Here is a 26959-nt window from a genome sequence, read left to right as displayed (position 1 = left end):
TGGCCTAGAAGAAGACCAACCTCTGAATGGGGCGGGGCAGAGTTCATGTCAGAATATTCTTTGGTAGCACATGGCACTTCTTCAAGTACCGTGTCAAAATAATGAAATATCAATCAGCTTTACAAGAAACCAATACAAGAAACAATGGCTAGGATCAGTAGCAGGTGCCTGTGAGACTGTCCCATGGATAGCTTGTACATTTAACCTTCAAGGGCTATCAGTTGTCTTAGTTAGGTTTCCATTGCTGTAAAGAGACACCATGACCACAGCAACTCTTATAAATGATAACATTTAATTGGTGTCTCACTTACAGTTTCAGAGGTTCAGTCCATTATCATCATGGCAGGGATCATGGCTGTGTGCAGGCAGACATGGTGCTGGAGCTGAGAGTCCTACATCTTGCAGGCAACAGGACATTGACTAAGATACTATGTGTTTTCCTGAACATAGGAGACCTCAAAGCCTACCCCGACGGTGACACACTTCCTCCAACAAGGCCACACCCACTCCAACAAAGCCACACACTCCTAAGAGTGCCACTCTATGACATTATGGGGACCGATTATATTCAAACTACCACACCAATATTGTCTAGAAAGTCATCTTATCACTGAACTTTGGAAAATGTTTAAAGTATCTATTATGTTTGAATGAGAATGGCCCATAGACTCATCTATTTGAATGTCTGTTTTCCAGTTGGTGGACCATTTAGGAAGGATTAGGAGGTGTGTCCTGGTTGGAAAAATGTGTCACTGAGGGTGGGCTTTGAGGCTTAAAAAGCCCTTGCCAGGCTGTCCCTCTCTGTCTCTGTCTCTGTCTCTGTCTCTGTGTGTGTGTGTGTGTGTCTCTCTGTCTCTCTCTGTCTCTCTCTCTCTCTGTCTCTCTCTCTCTCTGTCTCTCTCTCTTTCTGTCTCTCTCTCTGTGTGTCTCTCTCTCTCTCTGTCTCTCTCTCTCTGTCTCTCTCTCTCTGTCTCTCTCTCTTTCTGTCTCTCTCTCTGTGTGTCTCTCTCTCTCTCTGTCTCTCTCTCTCTCTCTCTCTCTCTCTGCCTCTCTGCCTGTGTATCAGGATGCAAATATTTATCTACTAACTCTGGCAGCGTGTCTGCCTGCCATGCTAATCATGGACTAAACCTCTGAAACTGTAGGCAAGCCCCCAATTAAATGCTTTCTTTTATAAGCTGCCTTGGTTTCTGCCTGTGCTTCTTCACAGCATAGAACAGTAACTAAGACTATCTGTGTGTGTGTGTGTGTGTGTGTGTGTGTGTGTGTGTGTGTGTGTGTGTGTTTCATATATATATATATGGTAGAGATAGTACCCTTGTAGGACTCTCAGTGGCGTAGGTACAGGAAAAACAAGGGGTGGAAAGATCATGTACGGACACATGCACTGAGGTTTGTCGTCTAGGACTGGACTGGACCCCGCTGTAACAGCCTGTGGTTCTGGAAAAGCCTGCTGTGCTCTGCTGGTTCAGCCAAGGACACAGGCGGGAAATCGAGAACCACGGCTCGCTGGTGAAGACATGTGAGGGGCAAGGAAGGGCGAGGGCAGTTGTAGGCACGGAGGCTTGGCCGCACCTTCACACCTTAACTCCAGGAGGAGAACTGGCTGTTTTTGAAGAGGATAGTTACAGACACTCATGGATGGTGGCTCAGGAGAGGTATTAGGCAATGGTTTCTCAGAGCAAATGCCAGAACCGCAGGGAGGGCTTACTACAAAGCATGTTGGCTCAAGCCCCAACTCAGAAGTTGCGACGAGGCAAATGGAGCAGCTGCGTTTCTAGTGAGTTCCCTGGTGAGGCAGATGCTGATGGAGCCCATGCAATGAGACATGCTGTGGGAGGTTCCCTGCATGAAACTGCTGGTCAGTGTTTGGGATCCCGGGAATATGACCTGGAGAACTGATTGAAAAACAAGTCTCCAGGAGCCCCGCTTTTCCTCTCGGATAAATAGGTCAATAAAAAAAATAGCAACAACAACAACAACAAAAAACCCCAAACATTTCAACAACAAATAATATTATATCAAAATCTATCTGTAGATGAGTTCTTATTTTATTTTGGTTCTCAGAGACAGGGTCTCACATTGTAGCCCAGGCTACATTGGAACTCACTAGGTAGTCCAGACTGACTGACCTCAAACTCACAGTGATTCTCCTGCCTCAGTGTCCTAAATTCTGGGATTGCAGAATGAGCCACTATTGCCCCATTTGTAGAGATGACTTTTCAAGGTAAAAATTAAGCCATGAGCAGTGGGGACATCTGCACTTCCTCTTCCAGGGACCAACCCTTGACATTTGCGCAAGTGTTGGCCATTTTACCACAGCCTCGGCAGCACAGCACTGGCCCTGCATTCTCATGCCTGTAGTCCACGGGGGAAATTTCCAAAGCATATTTTAGCACGAACACACCAAGGAGCTGCTAAAGACTCTGCTGTGGGGAGGTAAAGTCTGAAGGAATGTATGAATGCCTTCCTTTTCCCTGGCCTTGAGGATTCCTAGAGGCTTTCTTGTGACCTGGGGTACAAGGAGTCCCCAAGTTCTAAAGGCCATAGCAGAGGAGAACTCTCCTAGGGCACAGAGGGCGGACGCGCCAGTAGGGAAGTCTACAGTAGTCACTGCATGGTGGGCAGCCGTACTGGAAATAAAATAGTCTTCAGGAAACAGAGAAGAGAGGCATTTTTATAAAGAAACTTTATTACCTAACTTCTGTATACAACGTATGTAGGAAAAGGTTTCATGTCACTTTTCAAAAGTTTTAAACTATTAGGAGAAAAGTTGTTAAAAAGCATTCTACGTCAAGAGTCATACACAACCCTCAGAACAAATTGTACTAATTCGCATCGTTTTTCATATCAAAAGCAAGGCATTTTAGACAACCTACGGAGGCTCGGTTCCAACTGCTCTGTCTTTTGTATTGGGATTTTAAATACATAGAAATGAAAAGTGTGAGTACACGGAATACAACTGATGGTGCTGCCTTCTGCTCTCTCCGGTAAGCTCATCTGGACACACTTCCTGCTTACCAGCAAATCTCTGCATTGCCCAATGGCGCACTTGGAGCTGGGGATGCGGACACGGAAGACCATGCATCCCCTGTGTTAAATGGCAGAACTCGCGCAGATCACATACACCTCACCATATTGCCTCAGTTCACTGCACTCCATATCCTGCGAAAATAAATCTAACACTTGACAGCTGACATTATTGCTCACTGACATTTTAGCAATATATTTCTTTAACGTTAGACAGAAATATACTGAAATCTGATACCACTTAAGCCCAAAAAGCAATCTGGAATTAAACAGCATACACACATCTTTCTTTCAATGGATATTATATACTTTTTAAAAGTTGGTGCTGGAGGAAGCTGGCTTTTGTTAAAAAAAAAAAAAGTAACAGAAAGCAGGGTTCTTATTATTATGGGCTCTTTGTGTGTGTGTGTGTGTGTGTGTGTGTGTGTGTGTGTGTGTGTGTGTGTGTGTTTAATGCTATAGTATATAAAAATGAAAAGAGAGTAAGAACCCAAAGTCTCTGGGGAGGAAGAAACTCCTCATTTATCTTCTTTAGTTTACTCCAACACTGTGGCTCATAACCAAGGAACCCTGGGGAGGCTACAGATGGGAGTGGGCAGGAAGGGTTGTGTGTGTCTCTGAAGGATAGATGCCAAGTTGTGCCAATGCCATGAGAGACCCATGTCTGTCCTTAGCAACCCTACATGGGATCCTTCATGGTGTTGCAAAGACTCCTACAGTAATCTGGATGCCTTGTCTGAAATTTTCCTCTTGTTTCTAGAGGAGAGCGAAACCTATGAAGTCCAGAGGAGCCCTGGGCTTGGGGTGAAACATCTGGCTGGGCAGGGACTGGGGCTCGGGTGACTTTCCTGTGTGTCCCTGTTAACATGAACTTCTCTAAAACTGTGGGACAGTGAAGACTCATCAGGATGCCAGGATCCCCAGGAGGTACCCGGAGAAGCCCAGAAGCTTCCAGACATGGGCATCTCAATCTTGACTTGTCCCAACTTTTCATGCTTCTCATTGTGTCTACAGCTGTCACATGTCCACCCTCCTCACCATTTGTCATTAATGCTTATGAGGAAAGATGCCAGTCTTCACAAAAAAAGAAAAAAAAAATAGAAACATAAATACCTTTTAAAGGAGAATTTCAGAATCAGCATTCAAAATCACGATGTTGATTTGTGAGTCATAAGACTCACGCCTGGCTACAGTGTTTGGTAACGTCTATCACCCTTGTTCAGCACTGTGAAAACCTCAAGCAACCATGCCGAGCTTCTCCAAGCAAAACTTGCCATATTGCTACAAGGAAGAAGTCTGGCTTTCGGTCCATCTGTTTCCATGCCAACCAACCGAATCCACCTCTGCTTCCCATCACGAATGCCTGCGCTACGGCCTTTGAGGTGATTAAACCACATTATTGTGACTTTACAAATACTGATCTTAATTGTATAGCAATATAGTCACTTTGCCCTGAGAGTATCAATATATTTTATAAACATATGAGTCCTATTGTGTACATGAAGATATAGGCACAATGCGGCTAAATGGCTTGTCCCTTGTATAAACAGTGAAGTGTGGAACTTGGGCCTGACTATCCTGTCTTAATGCCCAACATCTTTCCACAGGCTGCCTGATGCTATGTATAGGTTTGGTTTAGGTGTGGTACCTGTAATATTCTATTGGCCTTTTTTTGCACAGCATGGGATTATTTAGTACTCAAGACTTCATATTTGGTCTCTGATCTTTCTCTTTTCTACCGCCTTGATGAAGTATGTTGTCCCTCATATTTTATTTTGCACTGGGTAATCTTCTAAAATGTTCACCCAGATGTAGTTCTCATAGGTGTGGAGAGAAATGCTTATACAAAGGCAACAGGCAAGAATTCTTCTTTGTGAGCTTTGGACAAAACCAGGGTGCAGCATTTTACAGTTGTCTTACATTCCGTTATTGTCAATGGGAAATAATATAAAATAAAGACCTGCCCACGAGGTAACGTTTACGTCTCTGCCACAACCCTCAGAGAGCCTGCTCAGATCTGGCAACAATCTAACATAAGGAACGACTTTAGACCTTCACACCCTTTTAGTGAGAAAAAAACCTTAGCTCAGACTTTCCACAGAGCCTAGAAATTTAAGACATCACTCCATCTTTATCATAAGGCCACATGTCTGCATACCCTGGCTTTCCCAACTCTGCTCTCTGCCCCGAGCACCAGCTCTGATTTCTCCTTAGGAGACCAAACAGCCTCCACCTCTTAGGCAAAAGGGGTGTACCCACCACAAAACCAAAGGAAGGTATGTGCTGGAAGAAAACAAAGCCAAGGCCACTTAGAAGCTTGTGGAAAAGCTCCACAAAGCTATCTCCATTTGCAAGACCTACACATAGTTGTTGACCTCGCAAAGCAGAATACATGGATGGGCAGAACTCCCGTCTGAGAGAGAGAGAGAGAGAGAGAGAGAGAGAGAGAGAGAGAGAACAATTTCAATAGCATAAACTGCCCTTATAGCTTCTGAAAAAAATAACTCTGCTACGATAAACCACTTTTTGGTTTTTCAATCAGCTGTGCATTAAGTACACTTTGTTCCCGCCGCTCTCCCGGATTCTACAGCTCTGCTCTGTCTGCCGATGCTGGGCTGCCATTCTCTCTGCCGCCGCCTCCTCCTTCTGCCTCGCTGCTGTCTGTGGGCGCGAAAGACAAGGAGGCCGAATTGATGCAGTACCTTTTGCCAGTCGGACGAGGTCCATCATCAAAAATGTGCCCGAGATGGGCGCCACACTGCAAGAGAGAAAGGCTGTGTGAGGCAGACGCACGCACGCACAGAGTAGGTCGAGGGGAATGCAGGGTAAGCCGTTCGAGTGGAGGGCTGGCCTGTGTAGACATGATGGAAAGCACCCTGGACCATTTCTAATCTGCCTGTCCGTAGCTGCCGGGATGGTCTCAGACAGGCTTTGTACCACATGCCGAGAATAAAAAACACTGGAACTGTGCGTATCAGAAATCCTTTAGGAGCCACTGTACGTTTTGATCTGTGAACTCTCTCAGCCAGCTGGAAAAAGGCTGCAGCAATTTTTTTTTTTTTTTTTTTTTTTTTTGAATTGAATTGACCCTTGATCTCCCCTTGTAAGAAACAGGGCAGAGTGAAATCTCTTCCCCCTGGCATGACTTTTGGCTTTGGATGGGTGGGTTTCAGATATGAGGAAGTCCACTGGAAAAGATACTGTTTAACTGGCCATGACAGAGGGCGATGGTTGTTTTCATGGGCAGTAAAACTTAACATCAGCGCTGGATGCTCTTGGAACCCAGCGAAGCGGCGGCAAGACTCGGGAGATTTATGTCATGGTCGCCAAAGCTGCAAGTGTGTAGGTGGAAAGTCCCCAGGTCACACAGTTGCTTTATCCTAGCGTCCGATCAGTGGATTGTCACACTGTCCCACCCCCAAATGAACTAAATATGCAGAGAAGAAAGAGGCTGTTCATCAAAACACCGAGGAAAAGAAAGAGCCAGTGGGAAGGGCAGTTGTTATGCTGAGTCTAAAAGACGGGATGCAGTGGCCGGATGCAGCTTCTCTGCAAAGACTGGCTACCGAATAAACGCCAGTGCTCACTGTTTTGAAGCTGAGTGGAGCTCTAGATGGTAACGTGCACCACACACACACACATCTCCCATGTGTGTGGGACGGGGCAAGGAGACGGAGGCATCAGCGAACCGCCTTCAACAGGCTTGGGGAACAGAGGACTTGCTCATCGTGCCGCCAAGAAGCCAATGGCTGGACTCAATGCTTTCCACTGACTTGTTTAAATGGTAACTACGGCACACCTGTGACGTGCCAGGCACTGTCCTCCACTCTGAAGATTCAGGCAACAATCCCTGGCCTCTGTGCACTTATTTACCAGTGGGAGATACCGACAATAAAAAAAGAAAATCAGTGACTAAAAAAAGTGTGGCCAGTAGAAATCAGCCTAGGGGAGCAGACGGGGGCGAGGGGGACGTATCAAGGTGTCAGAGGCCTCCTTGGTGGCTTTGGAAACACACATGAGGGAAATGGCCATGGGAGGAAGGAGTGAAGATTTAGGTAAAAGGTCGACAGGGATGGCTTATGGATGGCTTCCTCTATTCCTCCCATGGAGAAGGGCGTATGGATTGACAAGGGACTAGGGTTGAACTACAAGTGCAGAGGGGAGACAGAAATGATGGAGGGTTCTCATCACAGCAGAAATGCCTAGGGCCTCAGTTGCTCCCTCCGAAGGTGCGAAGCTCGATCCAAAAGGGTCCTCTAGTCACCAATAACCAGCACCAACAGCACCTCGGCGTTTCCATGTTAGAGGGGCATCCTATATTCCTGACAACACACTGTGTCGGTTTATTAAAGAACTAAAAATGAACCCTGAACTGATTTGATCAATTGCCTGGAAAATATGAAACAGGCCTTAAAAAAAAAATCTTCCATTATTTTACCACATTCTGTGCAGGTTTAGGTAATACCAAAGATGACAGTTCGGATTGCTCTCCCTTCTATAAACAACTGTGACCAAACAGTCAGGGATCGGCAGCTAAGACCCAGAAGGGAAACTCCATGTGCTCGCCCCGTGGACACAGGAAAACACCTATTCCTGCCTGCCACCGCATTCAAGGAGCAGGCCGACAGGAACTCGTATTCACAGTGACTGATCTCAGGTGCAGATCGGGCGCTTGGATCCCTCAGCATCTGAGAGGGGCGGCCGGCACGTCAAAGCCCGAGGTGGGGGGTGTGCGTGTGTAGGCGTGCATGTGTGCGCGCGCGTGCGCATCAGTAGTTATCGAAGGAACACAGCTTGCTGGGCAAAACAAACCATGCTGCTTCCATTCATTAACCGTCTCGTACGAGCACGCCTCCCTTTCAAAAAAGTGTGAGAAGGACAGGTTTGAAGCCAGTTGGAAGTGACGTGGTCTACGCTTCCTACGTCATTTTTTTTTTTTTTTTTCAGAAAACCAAATGGCAGACATTCAATCTGTTGAACTAGGTTGATTTTCAATATGTCCTTTTGTCTGCTAACTAGTAACCGGTCCTCTGATTGAACAGAAAGGCAAGTTCCACTTTCAAAATGTATCCCTGAGACAAGTAAAAGGTAAAGAGAAAAGACACAGGAGACGGCAGCAGCTATCCGCCAGCAAACGACAGATGACATCAGGGCGCCTGTCACAAGAGACTCTAGAGCAGTGGTTCTCAACCTGTGGGTCACCACCCCTTTTCGGGGTCGCACGCCAGATCTCCTGCGTATCGGATATTTACATTATGATTCATTACAGTAGCAAAATTACAGTTGCAAAAGTAATTTTACAGTTGGGGGTCACCACAGCGTGAGGAGCCGGTGTCCAAGTGTGACATGGTTCGGCAGGTTGAGAAACCACAGCCAGGCTCGCAGCACGCCCAGATGGCGGAGGGTAGGGGAGCACAGGTGCCCACGTCTCTCTCTGCCACCGCACTGGTGCCTGCCACTCATTGCCTGCTGTCTTTCAGGAATGACTACCCACCCAGCAGGCTTCTGCTCAGGTATACAGGTCTGGGCATAAAAAAAAGTACACAGGACAAAGGGAGCGCACATGGAGCCCATTCGCTCCAGCTTCTAGCCCAGCCGGCCGGCCGGAGTCTGCGATGATGGATGGAAGTTGTCAGTGATACATTGTTTCCTTAGCCGCCTGCGAGCTCTGCCTCCCCGGCCCCCGCCAATTGGCAACGCACTGGGATCACTCGGCACACATGGTAGTAACTGAAACAAACTGGTGGCCTGATGAAGAAATCTCTGAAACCTGCTGTTAGTGATTTCATCCAGGATAGAATCTCTCTAGTGTGTGTGCTTTCAGAGTTCTCTTGGTGCTTACGCAGCTCTTTATTTTTCCGGGGGAAAGACGGCACCTGAGCACTCTGGTCTTTATTCCAAAGGTGCACATGAAAACAGTTCAAAAGGGAAAATCAATTCTCTGGGGGGTGCGCGGGGGGGGGGGGGGGGGCAGTCCATCCTCTCTTGGACTCGCCATCAGGAATGTGCAGGAAGGGAGCCTGCAAAGAACCAGAGAAAGGGTCTCCTAGAGAAGAGACCAAGAATCGAGTTTGACTTGAGTCCTCGGAAGCTGCCTGCAGGTCTCCACCATGGGTCTAAGAAACGCAAGCGGTGCATTCCCTACAGTGGCACAGCCTGGCACTGACGGATTTCCCTCCGGGCGAGGGGCCTTTCTCCCCGCTGCTCTGGGATGCGTGGTGGGCTTTTTGACTGTCAATTTCTCTCAAGTGTTTGATCTGCAGCGGGAAGCACTTTCAAAGCTAGGCTTTTATACTCGGGCACATGGGCAAGAAGGGAAAGAGAAGAAAAGAGTTTTCAAAAGGAAGGCAATTTACTCTGCGTTTAGTGCTGTTTCCTCCCATGGTTCCTCGGGGCACCTGTGTGCAAGGAGGGGGCCCCCCGTTTCTCCGGGCTTGCAATATTAATCTTTTGTCAAGGAAACGATTGTGAAGTCACCAGTTCGGGATTATGGTTTTACTGAAAGATCAAGAAAAAGAGAGATGAGCTGCGAGTCTGAAGCCCCACCGTGACACCTGGGTATCTTTAATCATCAGCAATATAGGCGTTGTCATCGGCAGAAGATTAATAAGGCTTGGAGTTTTACTAAAAATTGCTTCACTTCTGAAACGTTCTTCCTATGTGTGGGTATTCGCCTTCCTGTAGATTTGGTTAATGAGGTGAATTAATAAATGATCTAAAACAAATTGAAAGGACTCTAGGGCAGGCTACAGCGGCAACGGCATCAGTAGCCAAAAGACTACAGCTTGAGTGAACTTGGTTTTGATGGTTTCCTTCGAGATTATTAAACAAAGTGAAGCCATGTATTAGGCCTGCCCTCACTCCAGATGGAGAATTCCAACCTGAATTTTTTCCGATATTGCTGGGAAGGGCTGACTTCGCTGGACTATCTATCACTAACTCTGAAAGCGTACCTCTTTGACTCACTTTAAGCCCCTGGCAGAGTGCTCCTTACCAGCTGGGGAGGGGGACTGGGGAGACCAGGCCAGATAAGTACTCCTGGAGCCTCTGAACCCAGAAGAGAAGCAGTGTGTCCCTCTGAGTAAAGGCCAAGCCTTTTGAGGGCAGAGTCAAGCAGTCTGGTGAGGAAACGTGGAGGGTGGAGGATGGAGGAGATGGAAATGGAAGTGTTGTGGTGGAAACAGGTCCCTGCTAGCTCCCCATGACAACAGAGAGAAACGGTGTCCTTTGCCACAGGGCCAAGCGCTGGACACCTTTTTGTAAGAGGTACCTCATTTTGACCGTCTCTTTGGTCACCTCAGGACACCTTAATAAAGGCCTTTCCTTAGCTGTTACTGATGCCCCTCTGCCAGGCACAGGGACAGGAGGAAGATTATTCCAATCATGAATGATAGGAAATAGACACAAGCACCAGAAATGAGGGACTTGAGAGTCAGTCTCTCCTGACTCAGTTTCCCCGTGCCTTCCTTTAAAAACTTGTTTAGAGAACTTAGAACTTAAAATACATTATGGGGAAAGTAGGTATGTAAAACGGTTTTTAAAAAGAGGGGACCCTGGTGAGATGGCTCATTTGGTAAAGTCATTTGCCACAGAGCCGCAGGGGAATCTGGGTTCCATCCCTGGAATCCACACACTGGAAGGAGAGAAATGACTTCTGCAAGTTGTTCTCTGACCTCCACACACACACACAGGCTGCAGTGTACATATCTGAGAGGAGGTTGCACATGCATGCACACCTGTGCATACACACACACACACACACACACACACACACACACACACACACACCCTCGTATATATGAGAGAGAGAGAGAGCTATTAGCCTTAAGAGTTTGCTAGTTACCATTTACCTACACTACAAATTACAGAGTACCATCCTGCTTATGTTATTATCTTTTGTCAAAAATTTTAGATGCATGAATAGATCATTTCAGTTGATTTCTGTGACAGTTATTGTATTATCAATAATAATTCAGTTTAATGAAAAACTGCATCACATTAAGGCAAATGCTGTGGAATCGTGAAGTTTCTAAATATCTCTTCCAATGTGGCCTTTTGTAGTGACTTCCCTACCCTATACACACCCCTGTTCAACAGCATGTTCTGGAATCTAAGCGCAAGTCTCAGCTCCGCTATTAGAGCTACACAACTTTACCCAAACAACTGCCTTCTCTGGGACTCAGTTTCCCCAACTGTAAAATGAGGAGAATAAGGTTATTATGCGCATCAGCCAGGAGAACACTAGAAAATGATGCTGTGTAGGCGATGCTCGGTACAATTAAATTAGGGTTTCTGGAGCTCAAACCCAGCATGTGAGAGCTCCATTACCATGATGATGTATTTCTCGGAGCTGGGCAAACTAGAACCATGAGTTAAATAAATGAGGAATTATGCTTTTCAAGGTGGGCGGGGGGGATCTTCCTCTGTGGAAGATAGGTATACTTGATAACCTTATTTTTTAACTGAAAACAGAAATGCTCAGCATGTATCGTCTACATGTACAAAGTTGTCAAAGATCAAATTTAGTAATTAAAAAGAGAACACAAAAATTCACCAGATGGTTAGGTTCAAACAACTGTCCTTCCCTCTCAGCCATAAAAACACCATCTACTGTCCAAGAATCTTGCACCTGCTGCAGGTGAGAAGCCGGATAAAGGACAGGCAGATGAGTCCCAAGGGAAGCCCACAGGGTGGCCACTCCGCCCATGTGGCTGCCCAGCAGTACCTCTCTTTCCTCCTCTGTACAAAAACATCTTCCAGTCAGTACCCCAGTCCTCAGAACCTTCCTTTCACTTGCTGGGACAGATGCAAACTGAACCACTTCCTGGAGAGTATGCGGGGGCTCTTTCTCGGGATGGGCATTTCCGCTGTCTTCTTGTTACGCCACAAAATACCAGGAAGTTTCAGTCTCTCAACGCTTTAACTACTTTAGCTTCCCCCTCAAAGCATTTTCACTTTCTTCTTTAGAGGGATCATTCATTGGGGTACAGAAGAATGGGGCAGACCCAAATAGAGCATCATTGGAAATAGGGACACATAGAAAGAGAGGGCTAACGAGCCTAGCACTGAACTTCCGTTTCTGATGGCTTCTCTCCAACCTCTACCCAGGAAAAGCCACGTCAGAGATCGTCACAGACTGCACTTGGGTCACAGCCATTAGAGACATTACAAATAAAGACTGGGTAACAGAGCTGCGGAGGAGAAGCTTTCGTTACATGAGCCTATGCAAGGCTAGATAACAAAATCATCGCATACCCTGCAAATGCCCCATTCACCACTGTGGCAGGTCAGATGGAAGAACTCCCCGCTGCCAGTCACTGACTGTTCAATGTTACTGAAGCCAATGACTGACACCGTGTGAGTCTTGATAGACATCTGAAGACGGAGGTGCCATTCAGACTTTAAAAGGGGTCCAGCATGTTTGTCTGTCCTTCTTGTGAACAGTCCCTTGGCCTATCCTTACTACGTGTAAGCACAATGAGGAGCCCCGGATGTGTCCGCAGCACACAGTGGGCCCGTCCTGGGGATGCAGGCCGGGGTCAACTCACCTGAGAACAGCTTGTTTCCACTCTGTGTATCCCATGGGAAAAGTCGTCTGTGAACTCGATGGCCTCAGAACTGATCACGTCATGAAAGGAAGGCCAACCTGGACCCAAAGGGAGGAGACAAAACCTCGGGTTAGTTTCCAGTCTCGAGCAAGCAAAGCAAAGTCAAGCCTTAGCTGGGACAAGAGCTAGGCCTCTTCAACCTGGAAGAGAGGGCCATACAATTGCATAGCAGTTTAACCCTTTCCTCGCACTGAGACAGCAGCTGAGCTGGTGTGTGTTCCTGTTTCCTGAGTCAGCCTGGGCTCAACTGGTAGTTTGAGAGCATTCCAAGATTTCCAAAGCTCTCCGTCACCACTTTCTCTTGTCTTCAGAGTCATGAGGCATGACTTAGAAGCACTATTAATCTTCCATTGTGGCATTTTCCAAAGCAGCTGATTGATCCAGATGTCATTGTTTCCAACCATTTCAGACTTCATTAGAAGCGCATGTCTTTCCAATTCTCAGTTTTATAGGGTCAAAATAAAGAGGGTGCTTATCCTATTAACTAGCTCCATCGACTTTCTTCCCTGGTCTAAAGTGTAGCTGGTCCACACCATGAATCTTGTGGGTGAACCTCTTGCTCATTTCCTAGGAAAAGTCCAGAGAACAGCATGCCCAGGCAGCTAGAGAGAGCACTATTTCTCAAATAGCATCTTCCCCTCCAATTTCCATGCATTATAACCATTTTTTTTAAAAATCATAATTTAAGAAACTCTCGGTGAGCAGAGAGTTTGAATACACAAAGCATTGTTGGTTCTTGTTTTTGTAACATTTCCTCCAAAGATGTGTGAGCTCCTGAAGTTTAGTGAGGAAAGAGATAAGAGGCTGCTGAGTGTAACTAATGTCTTCTCTTTCCGAGGCCATTTGTTCCCACAGAAAGGAAGAGCCACTTAAAAACAGGGTGTTTCACTTTTTTAATACACACACTGAAAGGAAACGCTACGCAAACTCCAACAACAGGATTTCCAGTTTCCAGCAAATTAGCTCCTGGCCAAGTTTTCTTCCGAAACTCGCCCAAACTCCTCATTCTCCAACTCCACCAGAGTGCAGGCTTTACAGCCATCGCGAGACTTAGCAGCAGGAGCTAAAACACTCTCAGTTCCTTTATGTGAACTCGGGACTGCTAGCCACCAGGAAAGTCTGACCCTGAGCATCTCACTGCTCCACTCTTTGGAGACTCGATGCTGTAAGCAACTCATTACCCACGGTGCTCGATAAACTCTAAAAAGACCTTGAACATATGCTAGGCAGCGCCATTTGGTTTACGACGACCGTTTCACACATTCGGGGGTTCTTTGTGAAACCACAAGAAGTGCCAATTGCTAACGAGGGCAAATTTCATGGTGACACTTAAGGACATTGAAAAATGAAGTCATTTATCTAGGAAGAAAAGGAAAACGCGGTGTGCTGTCCTTTTTAAATCTTGCATGGCATAACACATTGGAAAGCAGTTTAAGGCACCTGATATCAGCATGGGGGTGGGGAGGGGTATGTAGAATCTTCGGCACTTGATTCAGTAGTACAAAGATAAAAGACAAGACTCCACATTTCCCTATTTCTAAAATTCAAGATAGGAACTGAGATATGGATGTGTCTCCTGCTCCCTGCCACTCTGCTTTTTATACAGCTGCGTCTTTTCTGTTTCTCTGCGCCTGAGGTTTGCCAGCATTGTTCATGCCTTCCTCCTGACTAGGGAGTATGTGCTTGAAGGCGGTCGAGACTCACTGACTCACTGTGGCCCAGCTCAGAGTAGAGCGTGAATGCTTCCCAGTAAGCATAAAACAAGGGGTGACTGACTGAAGCAAATCACAGAGGCCTATGGGAAAGAGGAAATGAATGTGTGTGTGTGTGTGTGTGTGTGTGTGTGTGTGTGTGTGTGTGTATTCTCTCATACACGCATACACACACACACACACACACACACACACACACACACACACTCCTTTCTAACACAGGGCGATGGCCAACTTGGCTCAGTCCCTGTGATGAAGATGAAGGTCTCTGTGCAGACAGGAATTGTTTTATTGTGCACACGGAGCAGCAGAAATGCACTGAACATTCAGACCACTCATTTTGCAGAACTCTTTGGGAGAGAGCGAGCGGAGGATACAGACGTGGTGAGTAGAGGGACCAAAGCTAGAATGGGAAAACTTGACATTCGCCTAGGACTCTGTTCTCACATCCCCCTTGTTCCTCTATAAAGGGCTGAGCAGTCTTTCATTTGAACACACTACTAGGAAGGAGGCCATGTGCTGTATGGAACTGGTTTAATGTCCCATGTCACTAGGTTGACCAGGACATGGACTTTGCTTCTGGAAGCCAGTAATGAATGAATAATAAATACTAATTGTTTTCATATGTCACAATTATTCAAAGGGGAAAAAAATCCAAAAGTCATGATGGGAGTGGATCTAGTACGGAGGCTATATAAATTTCTATTCACTTATTTAAACCACCACAAAGACAGAGCAAACTCAACTCACCCTTAGGCAACAGCGATGAGGAAACTTAATTATATTTGTACCTCAATTCAAGTGATCTGGTTGGCCATCAAGATGTGCATTTTGTCAACTTGAATTAAATGTTCACAACATTTTCCAAAAGACCATATTCAAGAACAGAGCATGGTAAGGAGGGTAAAAAAAAAAAAAGCAAGGAGGTTCTCAAAGAAATTCCATCGTTGCTGGGAAACTAATGATGTCTGAACAGTTTATTTGTTGTTTACTATGCTATTAACCTTGGAGAAGACACTAAAAATAAACCCGTAAAGATATTTTAATAGTCCTCCAATTTACAGTGTCCTTGGTCACTGTGGAAGGCAGGCAGCTTTACAAATCAGATATTCAGTATGCCGTTCAATTCTCAATCTGTGGACAGCGACAGGAGAACCCATTCCTGTGACGGATCACATTTCTGAAGAGGACAGTAGCCACCTTCCCTGGTGAGGCCGACAAAGGACACCATCAGGTTGTTTGGCTGTGTCTCTCTCGGACAGTGCATGGCACCAGAAACCGATTCCATCCACTGGAGAGGTACGTCCTCCGCGACAATCACGCTGAGGACGACCATCCCGCTGAGGACGACCATCACCCGGGAATAAATTGTCTCGTGACAGGGAGCCCAGAGTGGTGACAGCACTTTGAAAGCGGAATTCCCTCATCATGTGAAAGTATTTAAAGGAGGGACTCTTCGCTGCTGTAAAAATCCTCAAAGGAAACCCTGCCCCCCTCCCTCCCTCCCTCCCGCCTGCTAATGACGAGGAGAGTGCTTCAAAGAGTGATAGCCAAAGACTGAAGCAATCTGCGCCTTGTTGAGAAAATTATCTTGAGCAAAAGGGAGGGGGTGGAGAGGGAAGTGTGTTTATGTCAGTTTTGACATTAAAGAAACATCATCTCTCCTCCTTTCTCTAGGCTTTTCCTTTTGGTCTTCCCATCCAACAAAACATCATTTGTTTTGGATGCGTTCCATGCACTTTTAAAAAGAAAAGTCATGTGAAAACCTGTATAAACAGTGGGCTGCCTCCACCCCCAGTCCGAACCTTCGTCTCTACTTGATGAGGTCGGGTTTGGGCCTATTATCATTTCATTTCAAAGAACATAAGCTGTGTTTTTTAGATCGCAGCCTACTAGTATCAAGAACGTCTTATTTTTAATAAATCTATTCTCCCCTGGAGGAATTCTCAAGATAGCAAATAAACACAGCAACTATAAGGAAAACAGACAACTTGGACAACAACAATTCTGCCTTGACTTCATTCAACAACCAGGCCACGTCATCCGAAGTTGTGTCTTAATTCTTCTTGTACGTAAGGGGCAAATTCAGGACATGCTCGCTGACATCTCTGACCCAAAGCAGAGGACCCAAATTGATATCACTAAGTTGTCCCTCGGTGGTTGCTTTCTACACTGCAACAGACTTTAAATGACAATAAGACTAATAATTCCACCCTTATCCACAATGTAGTGTGACACAGTTGTCTAAGTCTATTCCCCTTAGAACCCAACAGTGGCCTGATGCTCCTTAAGTCGTGTGGACAAAGTTTAGAGGCTCCACTTCAATGTCTTCCTAGAAAAAAACCTTCTCAGCTTCCCAGGCCTATCTCTTCCTCTTTCCTTTCAAAGAGTTTTTTATTTTTAAGTTAATTGTTAAAATTAGCAACAGGTTATAAATGAGCTGAAGGCACCGTGTCCACAAAGTGTGACCCTTGTCCTCCATTCGTTTTGTTTTTTTTTGTTTTGTTTTTCAAGACAGGGTTTCTCTGTGTAGTTTTGCGCCTTTCCTGGAACTCACTTGGTAGCCCAGGCTGGCCTTGAACTCAGAGATCCGCCTGCCTCTGCCTCCCGACTGCTGGGATTAAAGGCATGTGCCACCACTGCCTGGCTCGTCCTCCATTCTTAACAAGGATGAGTATGCAGCGTCCACCACCCCTGAATTCTTCCCTTCCTGCTAAACCAGAGTGGGAATCCCAGTAAGGTGGCTGCATGATCAGTCAGTAGGCAACAGGAGAAACCTGAACAAGAATTTATTGAATCAAAAGGTAATTCTAAAATGTTATCTGAACGGACAGGAAGCCTGAACACACTACATTCCAGTTGGTCTTGAGCGGTATTTAGTAACGACAGCTTTTATTTGAGCACAATTTGGGTGAAGCTTCGTATTTTTAGTGTACACCTGGTCTCACAGCTCTGTAAGTCTAAATATTTCAAAATGTCTCAGTTTGAGGTTTTCAAAAGCCTGAGTCTGTTTGCCTCCCTGACCACAATTTACCTTCTCGGCTAGAACAAGACAAATAATAAGAGGCCTCCTGCTGACAAGGATTGTGTGGGGCTTAGGTCCCTAATCCTTGCCAAATTATTCACCAGAATTGACATTTGCAGTGTGACTTCTATCTCATTTTTAAAAAGGATGATTCTCAACTCTCCTTCAAAGGCCCCATTTGGTTGCAATCTAGTCTCCCGAAAGTATTAGTAATCAACGAAATGGATGCATGTAGCGGAGATTCACAAGACAAATGGCTCCTCATGAAATGTTTCCTCTCAATCCCCCACCTTCCTACAGGCAGCCATGACTGATAGTTTTCCTGTTTCGTTTGTTTTTAAAGGTGCTTATTCTAATAATATCTCTTGATTCGATCACTTTAGACCTATGCTGCTCCATACAGTAGCCACTTGAAGATAGCCATCTACCAAGTCCTCGACTTTAATCAAACATTATAGACGATGGCTGTTAGATGGATGGTACAGACTCATAAAGAACATTCTTACCATGGTTTCCACAGTATGGGAGACTTCTACTACTAGATAATGCTATTTTAGATGTTTTGAGTTGATTCTCATCGTGAAAGATGGAGATTTAGTATCCCCATCTTCAATAACCTGCCCATTTCCAACTTTTTATGTTTATTTTTTCCTTTAAAACCCTCGCTTGGAGATATCTGCCTCTGGGACCAGAATACACGGGAGACTTGTTTTGGTCACCACTTAATTTCTAGCCACACCAACAGTCCTCCAAAACACTGTGTCATGAAAGAACAAAGGAATGCATGGAAGACTTGTAATTTAGGGCGATACTCCCTGATTTCCCACGCTGCGCCTGCTCCTTCACTCATTCTGGTGACCGAGTATAACTAAACCTTCTGTGTTTCTCTTCACACAGACTTTCAAAGTTGAAAACAAGTGAGCAGGAAGTGCATACCTGTTTGCTCTCTACACCCTTGCTTACTATACAGCTAGAGAATGAGGATGACATTTTCTTCTCCCATACTGAACTGTCAAATTCCCAGGCTGACCAAAGTAAAAATTGTATTTCCTCTTTTCCACCCCCATTTCATCACTGTTCAAAGGTATGCTTCTCTCCCACCATGGAGGGGGGTTAATAAATATTTTTATAGTATAGTGATACAAAAGTTTTCTATCAGTCAAGGTTTTCATTTTTTAATTTTTAATTAAAACATGTTAAGTATAAAAATATACAGGCTATGCCAGGCAGTGGTGGCGCACACCTTTAATCCCAGCACTTGGGAGGCAGAGGCAGGCGGATCTCTGTGAGTTCGAGGCCAGCCTGGTCTACCAAGTGAGTTCCAGGAAAGGCGCAAAGCTACACAGAGAAACTCTGTCTCGAAAAACCAAAAAAAAAAAAAAGAATGGAGGCTGGATAAATTGCCTGATACAGTTGCTCCTGCTATCAGGCACAATGTGGGTCTGTTCCTTCAGTGAGTCTTATCTCTGAATAGAAAGGTTGCTGGCAGACAAGGGCTTATTCTGAGGTTCCTTCAATACCTAAAAGGGCTAAAGAGTGGACACCACAGGACCAGAACCTCAGGAGCAGCCCCAAATAATAATATCTTATGAGAACAGTATTCTAGGGTTTGTTTCCAGGTAGACAACTGATGATCTGTCATTTCAAATATGAAAGTGAGGGAGAACTGGTCTACCTACTCTTTAGGCTTTCCTCCCCACCCCACCATTTAGTTCTTGCCAGTCCAGAGCTCTGAGCTTCTTTGTAATTCTGATGGGCATCAGCTGTTGTACATACTTTGGGCTGCAACTTTTTAGAATCAGGAATATCCACAAATACAAATTTCCATAACATTTTTCCCTCAAAAAGATTACTTAGGCTTCCCTGTGTGCCCAACAGGCACCCCCAAACTCCAGGACTCTTCCTTTCTCACTTCTTTTCTGAGTAATTTTAAGGAGTTTCTTGGGAGAGAAAGAAATAAACATTCATCTCATTCTATCTACCTTATACAAGAAACTGAACCTCTTAGAAAATAAAATTGCAGGTTTTTGCCACAATCTAATATTTTACGTTAGAAGCAGCAGATTTAAGGCTTCAAGGTTTGGTCAACCAACAATAATTATGCTTTTGTTTATCTTTCTGACAAACAATACTAAAGTCTGCCCGAGCTTGTGGCTTGGTGGAAGAGCATTTGGTGGGAGGGTGGGAGGGGCCTCTGGGTTAGCGTCTCAGCATGGTAAAACAAAATGAACAGAGCAAACTAAAGTCAGCATTATGATAAGCAGCTGTAATTGGCTTCCATTCAGCCCTGTGGCTAAGAACTGACTGCAGGCAAGTGTCTGAGATTAATACTCAAAGGCGTTGGTGTGGCCAGCTCCTTCGGAATCAGCAGTAAGGATAGTCTCACCGAGTCTGTGAAAGACATTACTTACACAACTTTTCAAGTTTATGGTTCTTCACATCATTTGAGAATTTGCTGCATTCTCTCTCGCCATTGCAAAGATAAGAATAAGAATCCCCTAAGTGAAGACCACACGATTTCATTTCTGCAGACACAAAGGGTCTCAAGAAGCAAAAGGCCCAGGCAGGACAAAGGGTTAACAGTAATCACAGAAGGAAAAAACAAAAAACAAAAACACGAAGCTAGGGCTTTTTTGTTGTTGTTGTTGGGGTTTTTTTGTTGTTGTTGTTGTTGTTGTTGTTGTTTGTGTTTTTGAGACAGGGTTTCTCTGTGTAGCTTTGCGCCTTTCCTGGAACTCACTTTGCAGACCAGGCTGGCCTCGAACTCACAGAGATCCGCCTGCCTCTGCCTCCTGAGTATTGGGATTAAAGGCGTGTGCCACCATTGCCCGGTGAAGCTAGGGCTTTATCAATCATTCCTCCATAGTTCATCTAGTTTTATTAAGTACCTCAAAAAGGTACTTAATAATACTTAGACTACATACCTTTAAAAATATTTCTTTTTATTTATTTGTGTATGCATGTGTGTGTGAGGAGGGCATCACATCACCTGGAGCTGAAGTCACAGGCAGTTGTAAGCCAGCCAAGTGGAGGTGCTGAGAACTGAACCCAGGTCCTCTGCAAGGGTAGCAAGTGCTCTTAACTGCTGAGCCATCTTTTCCACCCTGGCCTCCTCTTTAAACTCTGTATTCTAGGGGCTGGATGATCAGATGATGCAGGGCTGCTTAGAGGCTTTGTAGACTGCCAACATGTTCCTATTTGTCTTTTGAAAAGATGATTCTGGAAACAGGCTGCAAAATAATAGAGGGACTGTGAAATGAGTATCAGAGAGAAGAATACACACCAAAACAGAATCCATGATGTTCTAGCACAGTGGTTCTCAGCCTTCCTAACGCTGTGACCCTTTACTACGGTTCCTCATGCTGTGCTGACCCCCAAACACAAAATCATTTCCGTTGCTACTTCATAACACTAAATTGCTACTGTTATGAATTGTAATGTTAATATTTTTGTTGATAGAAGTTTGTCAAAGGGGTTGAGGCCCACAGGTTGAGAACCACTGCTCTAAATCAAGTCGCTGGGGAACAGGGGAGAGATTAGGGAGAAATATCAGAAAAGAGATTTCCCTGGCTTGGGTGACTATGCTGTATCTGGGCTGATGAAGGAGAAAACCAAAACTTCCAGCCTGCAATACCAGCTGGATCACAGTAGACATACCGTTTTGGTACAAGTCACAAAGCCAGTGTCTCAGGGAACTCCCTGGAAGGCAGAGTGGTAGGTGGACTCGGAAGTCAAGACTAAGCCAGAGACACAGATTTGAAAGTCATCGGAACACAAAAGCATGGTGTAGGTAAGGATACGAAGGAGGTAACTGTAAGGGGAGGGGCGATCCAGACATGTGTTTAAATGTGGCCTAAGAATGAGTGGAAAAAGATAAAGACGCTTCAAGAATTGGGTCAGACTCCAAAAAGGAAATTCTAAGGTTAGAGGGTCTATGGCAGGGACATCATTTACGGAAAGTCCAGTGAGCTCTGAAAGGCCTGAATTCAAGAACGAGTGTCAGGTTGGGAGGCTGAGTGCTGTGAGGACCGACTAAACACACTCTTTACCCAGGGTGGAGAGAAAGGAAGGGAAAGCAGGTAGGTGATGGCTACACAGAAGACACATGATGTCTATGTTGTCTGGTGGCCCCTCCAATTCATCCCATGTCTCTCTGTTTGCCAAAGCATGTTAAAGAAACATTACTTCCCTAGAATTTCTAAATAAAAATGAGTAAGAGATATGAAAGCATTAGAAATGCTAAAACTAGGGCCAGGCGGTGGTGGCGCACGCCTTTAATCCCAGCACTCGGGAGGCAGAGCCAGGCGAATCTCTGTGAGTTCGAGGCCAGCCTGGTCTCCAAAGCGAGTTCCAGGAAAGGCACAAAGCTACACAGAGAAACCCTGTCTCAAAAAAAAAAAAAAAAAAAAAAAAAGAAATGCTAAAACTATAAGCATTATTCAAATGCTCCTAAAGATACTAAACAACAGTGATAAAAAGGCTTAGGAAGAACTTGAACTTTGTATTTATCTTTTTTTCTGTTGTTTCTAATATCTCGTGGTCTAAGAATCTAAGATACTCCAAATCAGTGGAATGCCTTAAAGGACCATTGTGTTTTGTTTTTGATACAAAGTAGGCAGAAATAAGCACACGCCTTTAATCCCAGCACTAGGGAGGAAGAGGCAGGTGGATCTCTGTGAATTTGAGGCCAGCCTGGGCTACAGAGTGAGTTCCAGGAAAAGTGCAAAGCTACACAGGGAAACCCTGTCTCAAAAAAAAAAAAAAAAAAAAAAAAAAAGTAAATAATCAAACAACCAAACAAAAAAACAAAGTAGGCAGAAATAAATGTGGCTGAATAAATAAGTCCAGAGACTTAATTCCAGGTCCAGTTTCTACACTGAACTTGTTCACAGAACCCAGTACTTTTACTTCAAATCATGTCTTTTAGTTAGTAATTACTTATTTATAATGAATCATTTAAAGTTAACGATGGTTTAAGCACCAAGAGACCATGGCTGCTTTGTTTACTAATATATTTTTAATACCTAACCCATAAGATATTCTTGAATGAATCAAATAATAAAGAGAATATATTTCATTAACAGCAAAATTAAACCCAATAAAAGGCAACAGATCCCTATTTAGGGTGGCGATAATTACATAGAGATGCTATCGTGGTATTTTCTGGATCCAGGGGAGTGGGAAGGATGATTCTTTTACGGTTTGGAGTTTCCACTGTATAAGGTGAAAAGTTATGTAGTTGGGCGGTGATGGTGTTTACACAACAGCATTAATTTATTTCATTCCCTGAACTACACACCAAAAAATGTTAACATGGCAAATTTTATTATATTTTTATATTTTATCATATATTATATTTATTGTTATTATATTTTATTATCATATTATTTATATATATTATATTGTGTGTGCATGCACATGTAGGCCAGAGGTCAACCTTGGGCATCATTTTTCAGGTACCACCCACCTTATTTCTGAGACAGGGGCTGGCCTCGGGTTCTCTGAGTATCGGACTAGGCTTGCTAGCCAGCGGGCCCAGAGATCCACCTCCCCAGTGCTTGGGTTACAAGCATGAACTACCACGCCCAGCTAGTTTATGTGCATGTGCCATCTCTACCTGTGAAGGAGGACCATCATCAGACACTGAACCAGTGTCTGAACCAGTGCTGGATTTCCCAATCTCTCAACTGGAGGAAACAGACCTTATTCTTTTAAGCAAGAAAGAGAAGAGAGGAAGAAAAGGAGAGGAGAGGGGAGGGAGAGGAAGGTGAAGAACAGGAGGGGAGAGGGAGGAAGGGAAAGGGAATGTTTGAATGTGTCTGTTACTGAACCAACAGAAGAAATATGTGAAATAGGCAAATAAATTCGATTTTCTTTAGGCATTTTTTAGTAAATGCCAATTAAACATGAGTTATCTTTCCTATCAAAAAGAATGCATTTTCCAAACATGTTCATCGATAACTTTAGATGTAAAATAATGTGGCCTTATAACCCATAATCATTCCACACATTTGAGTCTATTTAAAGACACTGTGACCACAGACTGTGGAGAACACCAAGGTGTCCTTTGGGCAGTATAAACATCTGGCATCTTTTCTCATTGGAGATTCAGAATGCAGCTGTACTGCACAGGTTTCACACTAAATCCTCTGAGCCCTGCACAGCATTTTTAAATGGTTCCACACACACACACACATGATCTCTAATTAGCATGGATCTCATTCACAGCTTTTCTTACAATCTCAAGCTGCATCTAACTCCTAAGCAAGAATTGACAGGGGCCAGCTTCCCTATTTCCCTTAGTGGAGGCAGCTATTAATACTAGTCTGTTTTTTTTTTTTTTTTTTCAAGTTCAATAAAATTACTGAACTCAAACAAACCTTTTCAACCAAAGGGCTGGAGAGGAAGCCTTCCTTTTCCCTGGCCTCAGCACAGTCTCTTGATACTTTAAATCCCAGTCAGCATTTTAAAAGACGCATCTTACACACATCAGCTGAAGACTTTCAGCATCAAAGGATGTCAGCTCCATCATACGCCACCGCCTGCCTTTAGCTGTACTTTCTAAGTGCCATTAAAACAATGTCTCTCAAACTGGGTTTAAATTCAGTATTGACCTAGTAACCTTGATTCCCAAAACATTCAGCTTTAGATGATCATTTTTGTTTTGCTTCCAAAAGCTCTTGAGTCCAGTGAGGTGTCCATTAGGACACTCCACAAAAAGTTCGCAGTTTGTTTAGATTTTATTAGCTACGCCAGACAGGAAGATGGCGATTTGGGCTGCTCGCTGAGTGAAGGTTAGTGACTGTGTTTAACTGACTTTAGAAATACCATGAGAAAGAAAACAGGTACATTCAAAGGTATACAGATTCTATTCCTGGCAGTGTGTACTCAAGACTGAAAGTAAATAATGCTCCCACCAAGTGCAGCCCTGAGTCAGGCCATTCACCGGAGCATCATCCGGCAGGGTCAAACCAGAACTTACGTTCTCTGGTTTGGTGCCCATCAACATTTCACAATAATTCCTTGTCTGAATGCATGGACCTGGAGAAAACGTTCAACTTGTTTTCTAAGAGGCAGTTGAGTATCAAAATTCTTTTGCTCGTCTCAAATTTCTCCTGATGTTTCTCTTTAACTGGTCCCTCTAAACACGCAGCTGGGCATTTGATCTTTATTCTATAATAGAAGCGTAAATAACTATGGTTTAAAATAAAATATCTCCTTGTTTTCATGAATGTATGATCCTTTATGGTCAGCACCAATTGTTCATGTGTCAAGACATGCTTCACCTACTACTATTCAAATGTCTGAAAAGCCATCTTGAAAAAAAAAACCGTTTTGAAACAGAACAGACTGCTCAAAAAAGCTACTAAAAATAAAAAGTTTAGATTAAACTGGTTTTCTTTAAGCTTTTTTTTTTTTTTTTTTTTTTTTTTTGCAGGACAAAACACATTTTGCCTTTGAAGCAGACGCAGGAAAAAACTGAAGCCATTTGCCAAAACACTAAGCATTTCCTAATATATATAAAAAAAAATAGTAGTTTACATCAAAAAGGGCATGAAGCAGGCTAGGAGGTCATTTGTTAATTAAAGTTCTTGTCACACACGCAGGAAAAACCCAAGGCTGGATTTCCAGCACCCATGTAAAAAGCCCGGTGGTGTGGTAATACACACAACCCCAGTGCTAGGGAAGGAGGGAACGGACGATCCACGAGTACTAGCCATGAGTACTGGTCCAGCTGGACTACTGCACTCCGTGCTCAGTTAGAGACCCGGTCTCAGAGAAAGAAGGTGGAAAGTCATAGAGGAAGATACCCAACACTGATCCCATGCCACTTCTCAAATGTTCACACAAGCACTCATACACATCCACACAAGACACACACACACACACACACACACACACACATCCACACAATACACACACACACACACACACACACACACACACACATCATACACACACACACACACACACAAACACACACACACACACAGGGCGGGGAAGATACCTATGTCACATCAAGGCATATCCTCATAGCTTTTTAAATTCTTCAGGGAAACTTTTTTGTCAACATCAATTCCCCATTACTCTGCATGCCTGCTCTTCTCTCTCTCTCTCTCTCTCTCTCTCTCTCTCTCTCTCTCTCTCTCTCTCTCTCTCTCTCTCTCCTAAAAGTTATCCTGTTCTAATATACCATATCATATTCTCTTTGTCTCCTATTTTGCATTTCCTCAGTTTGAATGAGGGGAGATACAGTTGCTTTCCTGCCAAAATACTCCAAGTTCCCAAATGGGTCCTATCATTCAATAATTCCTGACCGGAATAAATGAATTTCCTATACATAGTCCCATTCCTCCGGAAACCTGGGATTCCAAGGTGGTAGAATTAACTATAGAACCCCCAACATTTTTTAGTACTTATTAATCATCCTGGTACCTCAAGAGAGTCCCGTTCTCTTAGTTCCAAACTCTTGTCAACATGTTACTGGGTATCCATGATGGAAACTCATTAAGACCCCTCACGTCAAGATCCAGGAGGATAAGTGGCCCTGGCAGTTTGAAAGTTTTGGTGATTTTAGTCCCAACCACTGACAATAATCGGAAGCTTTCAAAGTAGAATGTACCACACGAAGAGCTAACCTCCATAAGGGCAGGTTTATCTAAACATAAATGGAGCACACACTGTAAAACGGCCCTGGGCCTCTGAGGCCCAGGAGTAAAAGTTCATCAAGATCTAACCACTTCCAGAACATACTCCACACCCTACAGGCCAACATAACATTTTTGTCAGCTCTACAGTGATGCTCAAATTGACCTACTAAACTAGGTACAAGACATGGCCACACAGTATTAGTGGGCACTAGAAAAACAGTGTTTGTTTTTTTTTTCCTCATGGTTTCTTTGGCATAGGGTGTCAGTACATAGCCCTCACTGGCTCCTCCCACAGATACCCACTTCCTTCTGCCTCCTAAGTGCAAAGAACAGGGGTGCATATCTCTATACTTTGCTAAACATTTGAAGCCAAACTAACCTAAGGAAAATAGGATAACTAAGTGTTGAACAGTGGACTGAAGGGTGAATGCAATCAAACCATGTTGTATATATGTATGGAAATTCATAATGAAGCTCATTGTCTTGTGCTATAATACTAATAGATGCTAATTTTGAAAATAAAAAATTCAAATAAAATCACATCATACATTTTAAATATCCAATATATAGAATGAAAAGTCCTGGAACTGATTAACTAGTGTGAAATTTACCTTTGAAAAGATCTTTTATAGAGGCCTGGCAACACACACCTATAAATCTAAGGCTTGGTAAATGAAGGCAAAAGAGCCTAGAGTTCAAGGCCAGCCTAGGGTACATAGCAAGACCTGTCTTAATCAAAAAAATAAAACCCCATAAAAACTGCTTAAGAATGACCATAAAAATTGATAAAATATTAATGTTGGGGGACTATCTCTTTAAGACTTTAAAATGTTCTCTCTCTCTCTCTCTCTCTCTCTCTCTCTCTCTCTCTCTGTGTGTGTGTGTGTGTGTGTGTGTGTGTGTGTGTGTGTATGTGTGTGTGTGTGCGCATGT

The 26959-nt window shown here is 44.2% G+C and overlaps 1 protein-coding gene across 1 annotated transcript in view; it reads right to left on the bottom strand.

The window, feature by feature from the left end:
- Positions 1 to 2670: 2670 nt before the first annotated feature.
- Msrb3 (methionine sulfoxide reductase B3) overlaps positions 2671 to 26959 on the bottom strand; it is a 127768-nt gene continuing 103479 nt past the window's right edge. Inside the window, exons 6-7 of the mRNA XM_028869607.1 lie at positions 12579 to 12676; positions 2671 to 5788 (exon numbers count right to left, since the gene is read on the bottom strand). Coding sequence (XP_028725440.1) covers positions 5615 to 5788; positions 12579 to 12676 — 272 coding nt within the window. The 3' untranslated portion in view covers positions 2671 to 5614. The remainder of the gene's footprint in view (positions 5789 to 12578; positions 12677 to 26959) is intronic.

This window comes from Peromyscus leucopus, chromosome 18 (genome assembly GCF_004664715.2).
Source record: "Peromyscus leucopus breed LL Stock chromosome 18, UCI_PerLeu_2.1, whole genome shotgun sequence".
NCBI classification, from domain to species: domain Eukaryota; kingdom Metazoa; phylum Chordata; class Mammalia; order Rodentia; family Cricetidae; genus Peromyscus; species Peromyscus leucopus.
The sequence above is the reverse complement of the archived record's forward strand: the minus strand, read 5'-3'. Positions and strand labels throughout refer to the sequence as shown.